Source organism: Cyprinodon variegatus, unplaced genomic scaffold (assembly GCF_000732505.1).
Source record: "Cyprinodon variegatus isolate N-32 unplaced genomic scaffold, C_variegatus-1.0 Scaffold725, whole genome shotgun sequence".
NCBI classification, from domain to species: Eukaryota; Metazoa; Chordata; class Actinopteri; order Cyprinodontiformes; family Cyprinodontidae; genus Cyprinodon; species Cyprinodon variegatus.
This window is the reverse complement of record NW_015151178.1, coordinates 169,024-176,672: the sequence shown is the minus strand read 5'-3', so window position 1 is coordinate 176,672 and position 7,649 is coordinate 169,024. Positions and strand designations below refer to the sequence as shown.

General features: G+C 36.5%; 2 protein-coding genes across 2 annotated transcripts in view; both read left to right on the top strand.

Annotated features, from left to right (window-relative positions):
- pop5 (POP5 homolog, ribonuclease P/MRP subunit) overlaps positions 1-2,885 on the top strand; it is a 4,444-nt gene extending 1,559 nt beyond the window's left edge. The window contains exons 4-5 of the mRNA XM_015395096.1: positions 45-128; positions 2,394-2,885. Coding sequence (XP_015250582.1) covers positions 45-128; positions 2,394-2,497 — 188 coding nt within the window. The 3' untranslated portion in view covers positions 2,498-2,885. The remainder of the gene's footprint in view (positions 1-44; positions 129-2,393) is intronic.
- Positions 2,886-5,187: 2,302 nt separating this feature from the next.
- The window catches only part of LOC107097796, an 8,588-nt gene continuing 6,126 nt past the window's right edge, over positions 5,188-7,649 (top strand). Inside the window, exons 1-2 of the mRNA XM_015395092.1 lie at positions 5,188-5,322; positions 6,986-7,604. Of these exons, the coding sequence (XP_015250578.1) occupies positions 7,056-7,604 (549 nt within the window). The 5' untranslated portion in view covers positions 5,188-5,322; positions 6,986-7,055. The remainder of the gene's footprint in view (positions 5,323-6,985; positions 7,605-7,649) is intronic.

Genomic DNA, 7,649 nt, shown 5'->3' with positions numbered 1-7,649 from the left:
ACCTTTAAAATCTTGATGTGTTTAGAGTGTTTCTTTTTCTACAGGAACCATCAGAACATGTCAGAAGTTTCTGATCCGGTACAACACCCAGCAGCTCCACCGGATGCTCCCTAAATGTAAAAATGAAGGTAAAGGATTTGATTGAAAACATGTGATCTGTGAAGCAGTTGCTCATCCATCCAGGATAAAAAGATCATTACGAAATCAAGCCTGAGCAGACGGGAAAGAAGAAGTGGCCCTCAGGAGCTCTGGTGTGGCTCTGTGATGGGATGCCACTTATGCAACTAATCCAGTCGGTTCATTTCCTCTCCTAAATATTCCACCATCAACTATCAGTGGACAAATAAGGTGAAAGCAAATGGGAACGGGAATCCCAAAACAACTTTTACATTTCTGATATGATGCTGATATCAGAGCTTTGAGTATTTTCTGATGCCGATATCTTCCTGATATATAAACATGAATTATATATACTTGATCACTTATTCTGTACGAATGCTAGAAAAGGTTTGATCAATTGATGTTATTCAAACAGAGGACAATTGTAGGTAAGAATAGGTAGGAGAAAAACGACCTGTTTATTATGAACCAACGGGTCATAGAAACTAAACAAAAGCAGATTGAAGCAGAATCTTTAAATCAGAGATTTTAGATCTAGGCAGGTAAAATCTAATATTCATTTTTTGTTTGATATCAGACTGATTTCCGATATCGATCATGGATCAGGAGTCCTAACTTCAACCAGAAAGAACATCTTATGGAGGAATTAGAGCAGAAACTTAGAGCCAGGCCTTCTGATCCAACACAACACTGCAAAAAATGAAATTTCAGTCACTAATTTTTTCTTAAAATAAGTAAATTTTTCTTGAATTAAGGAGGTAAGTGAGACACTTTGCCAATGGAACAAGACAATTTACATTTAAAATAAGAAAAAACAATTGCATTGTCTTATTTCAAGTTGATGTTATATAATTATCTTATTTTAAAAGTAAAAAGACTCATTTCATTGGCAAATCATCTTATTTACTTGCTCAAATTTAGGTTAAATACACTTAATTTAAATTTTTTTTACTTATTTCTGGATCGTGTTTCCAGTGCAGTGTCTGACCTCACACATGTGCATCTGAAATGTTCCTTAAACTAAGCCTTGTGGAGCGCCTTCCAGAGGAGAAGAAGCTGTTATATCTGCACAGGAAGAACCCAGCTGACACTAAAACCCTTAGATCATACTGAGTTTTTATTAGTGGTGGACCGTTAACGGCGGACTCTTATCGGGCGATAACAAAAAACATCTCCGTTAATCTATTCTCATAGCTGATTGGGAGCTGGGTCTACACTAATGATGACTTTCATCTTGATATTTTAGCGTGGCTGTATTTCTGAGGGCGAGAATAAATCAGTCTTTCAACCTGTGTAGGCGTACAGTACTGCTAAATCATCATATTTAACGTGAAGCGTTGTTGGAGCCTCTTGAGAATTAGATTAATTTCTTTTTTGCTAAATTATTAATGTTATAGATCTAAGGGTATGGGAACGGTAGATCTATTGTTATTTGTTTATTTATCTGATTTGATCCTCCTGCTTGTCAATCTGCCTCCTGCTGTGATTAACAAGCAGAAGCAGCTGTGGTGGGTGATCTGATTGGTTGGTGAAGGAGTGAAACAGGTTTTCTAACGCCAATCAACGTTTATATTTAAAAAATTTATTGTTTTAACTAAATATAAACGCTATTTCTAGCTAGAAAACACCATCTAAAACCAGAAAACTCTCTGCCAGTGCTCCCTCCCCTCCTAAAAACTACTCTGGCATTTTTTTTGATTTTTGGGAACTTATTATCTTGCACGAGTAGCCGTAACACATAGAAAAACTTCACTGATGAATTGAAGAAACGGGTTTGAGTTTATGAATGAAAGCACTGCTGTGCTGCAGAGAAACAATTGATCACCACAGAAAGCAAAGTTTTTGATTTTGGAAAAGGATTGTGGCAAAGAAGGATGTTTGTTGGTGAACTTTTTCGAAATCTGTGTGATACTTAATGATGTTTGACTCTGAAACTCCACCTGCGTCTGAAAACATTTCAAACATGGATGCAGCTATAAAGACGCCGGGTTTGCTTCAGGGAAAATGAATTGAAAAGGTTATTTAGGTAGCAAACACTTATCATGAATTTCTTTGGCAGAATTCAAATGAGTGATTTTAATCTAGATTAATTCCAAGATGACAGTGAGATTAATCTAGATAAAAAAAAATCTATGCCCACCACTAGTTTTTAACTAAACAGCCTCATAATAACTTTGAACCTGTTTGTTTATATTTTCTTATGTCTTTATAGTCTGATAACTTTTTATTCTGTGGTTTTCTGAAACCTTGTGTTGGATGTTTTTGTTTTGCAGAAGAAAAGCGACAGATTGAAGAATCGATTCTAAGCTGCTCTCTAGTGGACAGAGACGACGACGGATTTAAAGATGAGCTGGAGAGCGAAGAAGATGAGGTGTAAAAACCAGCCGGGCGCTCAGAGCCGGTTCTATCCTAGAAAAGGCTGATTGAAGTAGTTCAGTTCAGCAGCTCTGATTGGTTGAGCTTCGTTTAGCAGCATTAGAAAGCCTGCTGGGTCCACTGTTACCAAACCCATCAGCGAACTGGTTATAGATGCATATATACCTGCAGAACTGTTTTCTTTTTTTTGCCTTTGTTTATTAACTTGGTCATTTATGCTGCTGAAACCAAAGGAGCTCATTAGTGTAATTTATAGGGCTGTTCAGTGGTAATAAAAACATCAGTATTAGTTAACTGAGGCATCAGTTTATCTAAGTCTGATGTTCAGAAATGATCACGTTTCTTTAGGAAAGAAGGTGTTATTTCTGATTTTTATAAAAAAAAATATTGTGACCTTATTTTAAGTTTGTTTATTTTAAATTTATTTACTTTAATTTTGAACATTTTTATATAATAAATATTGTTTTTTTTTTTTTTGTTTCTAATATGTCTTTTTTATTTGTCTATTTTTCTTTACATCTTCATAAACTTAAAACAACCTTAAATCCGAGTTAAACAGTGTTTACTAAACACGTTAGTCATAACAAACTGTTATATTTTTTTAAATGTTTGTTGAGTTTCTAAAATAAAACTTTATAGATCAGGTATGATTTCTGAATCAGGACGAAGCGTTTGCTGTAGCAGCTTCTATGTTGTGGAATAAGTTGCCAGGCCTCCTTTAGAAATGTTTTTTATTCCTTGGCTTTTAACACTATGGTCTAGTTTTAAATTACACTACTGATGTTTATGAACCTGGTTATTGTTTTATCTACCTGTTTTCCTTCACCTTTATGCCAAGTGGGTTCGTGAGGGCTGCTGGTGCCCATCTTCAGCTGTCTACGGGCCAGAGGCAGGGTCCATTCTGGACAGGTGGACAGTCCATCGCAGGGCAACACAGACAAACAACCATTCACGCTCACACCTAAGGAGAATTTAGAGAAACCAATTAACCTAACAGTCATGTTTTTAGACTTTTGGAGGAAGCTGGAGTACCCGGAGAGAACCCATGCATGCTCAGGGAGAACCACTGATTCTCTATTTATTCATTGGATTGCTGATAGCCTGTATTACGGGGGATGAAGTGAAGCCACCGGACGCCATATTAGTACTCCCTAGTTATAGCGGTTAAAACATAAACAATATGTGTGCTACAACATCAAACAATGATAATGTTCTCATTTTCAGGGGAAGTTAAGACTTTTAAAATAAAGATCAATTCATCACTTGGACACACACTGGCTGTTAGTAGATTAGTTTAACATCTAATAGAAAAAAATAGGCACATCATATTGCATAGTCATTATGAAGTCAGTGAACTCTATAAATCATGTAATTTAATATATTATACAAAACCTTTACAATAAAATAAATGTGTTAATGGAGCATAATAGAACAGACATGCCAAAAATGCTAAATTGATTAAGTAAATGTAATATACATGTATTTATTGCATTGTTATGGTAATTACATCCTACATATAATTTTAAGATTTTAGATAAAGACTGAATGACAAGCACATGTCTGTTATTGCTATAATATTTTTCTATTTGCAAATTGTGCATGCATGATGCCATATACTTTTATACTGTGTGCATTAGTCTTTAAATCTGACAGATTTACAATGGAGCTAAATTATATTCATTGATGACATTGATGTTTCTGCATGTCGTGGTTTTCTCACATATTGAATATTGTTCTACAGCCTGGTCTCTTACAAATGAAACCACTGTTAAACAAATAGAATCATTATATAAAAAAGATTTAAAGATTTTTGATTTTAAAAAAAACTTTTTCGTACCACCGTTATCACATTCTTGACACTTTCAATCTCCTCAAGTTTGAGAATTATAAACACCTTAAATTTGCTTGCATGGTTTATAAAGTACATAATGGACTGGAATCATGTTCTGTCAAAGCCACTCATTCTACAGCTAGAGGAGACTGAAGTGCCCTTCAGACGAACCACCTTTGGGCAGATTAATCTTTCAGTAAGGGGCTGTAATATTTGGAACAGCATCCCTCTCACCATCACAGAATCCTCCATTTTTAACACATTCAGGAGTCGGTTAAAAAACTGGTCAAAATCAAATCAACAATTTGCTCATTAGACCTTATTACACTGATATCCTGGTGCATGACTAAGACAAATGTCAGTGTCAGGTGTTAATTTGTAAATATCTGTACATATTTATGCTTATATCTCTGTTTGAACTGACCTGCCCTTGCAAGTATGTAGCCTCATTGTTTTTTAAATTATCTCTTTCTTTTATAATATTTTTGTAATTGATGTTGGCATTATAAACCTTGCCCAGGAACAACAGTTGAAAACTAGCTTCATAGCTAATAGTGACACATGTACAGAAATATTCATTAATGTGTACTGCGACAAATAAATAAATACAAAATAAATAGATAAGAAGGGATAGACACAAGGGATGTAGGAGAGTTTATTTATTAAGAGGGGAATAAAACATAAGTTTAGAAAATTGTTAAGTGATAAGATAAATATCAGTTAAAGATTACATAGAGGATAAAATAATTATTAAAATTGGTTTAACCTTATGGGAACAAAATATATGAGTTAGAATACGTTTGTTCCACACTTTGTACCAGTAGGTGGCGGTAGTGTACCTTCGAACAGAAGAAGAAGAACTTTGCTCTTTAGCTTCATAATGGCGCCGCTTTCTGCTTGTTTCTTCCTCTGAGTCCAGTTAATGCGAAGCTCTGATAAATGGCTCTTATTTTCTAACATGAGGTTTTTATCTTTACTGTGTGGTTTTGGCTCATGTGAGTATTGTTTATTATTATTTGAATATTCTCAGTTGGCTAACCGTTAGCAGACGAACAAGCTAAAAACAAAGCTAAAAACATTAGCTTCAGTCTTAGAAAATCTCTTTTATTTCCTGTTTTTCATGTCTTTTACGTCTCTATTAATGAATTATATCATATATTATTATATGAAAATGTTTTCCGATTGTGAAAATGTTTTAAACATTGTCAAAGTTATATTCTGATTCTTTGTCTCCCTGTCCAGAGCAGTTTTGCTGTAGCTCTAACATCTTCCTGTCTTTGAACTTTGAATATTTTTTCTGCTTTTTTGATAAGTGATCATTAGATCCTCTAATGTCAGTTTAGTTCATAAGTTTGTTTCGTTAAGGCTATGATCCTTGTTTGCGCCAGCTTATAACTCATTATCAGTCATCATCTTTATAACTAAATCAAACGCTATATGAAAGAGTTTAGTTTGGTTACCAAAGAAAACCAAAATTAATTTTATTTCTTGTGAAACAAAAAATATTTATTTGAGCTGTAAGGTCTGAACATTACCCATTTTGGACACTAGGTGGAGCGCTAATGGAATTATAAAGTGAGAGGTTTGAGGCACATTTAGGCCTTTAATTCATGCATGAACAGCAAAAGAACACATAAATGCAAAAATACAAACATTATATACCAAAATTAAAAAGCTATAAAAATCACATGTATATTTTATAAAAGTTAAAAAACAATCCACTAAACTTTGTTTCCAAGTTTGATTATGTTTCTGTTCATATGTTTCTCCCATACCCATCTATGTAGCAACCCCCACCCCCTTACAGGGGGACTGAAGACTTCGCTTGATCAACCAGGCCAACAATTCTCTCTAACGACCCCTTTCAGGGACATAGACAGATATGGGGTATTGTGGGCTAACAGAGAAGCAGAAGAGAAGGACCCCATTCCAAAGGGGTGGACTCGTTTGTCCGTCGCAATCTGCATGTTTTCTAAGCCAAAACAAGTTTTTGTTGGGCTACTGTATAAAACCTCGAACTCGAACGCTATTTCTTACATTTTTAATTCAAAAAGCTTCCTGGATGCGAAGGGAAACATTTTCAAACTTGGAAACAAAGTCCAGTGGATTGTTTTTTTTAAAAACTGTTTTGGAATTACAATGACCTGGATGACTGAGAATCTTCACCGGCAATCACATGATATAAAAATTGGAAAACATGGAGCTTCAGATATGCAGCGTAGTGTATAACCTTTTTTTTCTTATTATTTTATGAACTATAAATGAAAATGAGGAGATCTGCTGAAAATGACGGAAACTAGTGAATGTGTTTGAAATCATGGTTGGAGTTCAACTGCCGCTGGGAGAAAAGATCAAGCCAGGCATTAAGAAGCACTTTGGTTATGGAGTCATGCAGGGACTGGGAGACATTGTTCAGGAGGGTTGTTACTATGGTTACAGTGCTCCATTCTCACACCACCTACTTTGAAGAAAATGTCTAAATGTGCACATTTAACAACCACTGAGTCACATTTATTGTAAATATAGAAATCAAGAAATGTTTGAACTTTGCATTATTTTATGCAACATTTTCCAAATGTGATTTTTTTTCCTACTTCTGTTTTATGAAGGTTTGAGTCATTTTTAAAAATTATCTTCCTCATCTGACCCTTTACACAGAGCTGCTGTCATGAGGAAGAGGAAGAAGAAGACTTTGGTTCCGTCTCTTCTGTGATCTCCATCCGTCTGGATGGATGATGTGGTTCTGCACTACCAGCCTGGATCAGCTGTCAGGCTCTCCTGCCTGTTGGAGCAGACAGAGAAGCTTCTGGAGCCCTTTACCTGCCGGCCTCCTCCTGTCTTCAGCCCCTGGTTCCCTACCGTCGCCGCAGAGCACCGGCTGCCCATCAGGCCGGCCAAACCAGCTCCTCAGATCACCTCTGCTGGTGTCACACTGACAACGACGACAGCTACAGAAAATAAATTACAAACAGGAAACCCTATCATCTCTGCAGAGACACAACCTGAACAGACAGAAGAGCCTCTCTGCATCACAGAAACTCCCAACCACCTCCTGCCGGTTCGATCAGCCCCAGCTGTATCTCATAGAGAACATCCAGGGACAGAGGGAGACGGGTCACCGGTCCGACGCTCCTGGAGCGTCTTCACGCAGAAAGGAGTCCTGCTGCAGAAGTCCTTGTCCAAACATTTCCATCGCCTGGTGTCCGTCCACAGGCTCCACCTCCGCCAGCGGGCCAAGTGGGTGATTACACAGCAGAACTGCAGAGATGTGGAGAAGGTATGTGACTTTCTATAGAAACGAGAGGAGCTGTTTCTTCACACA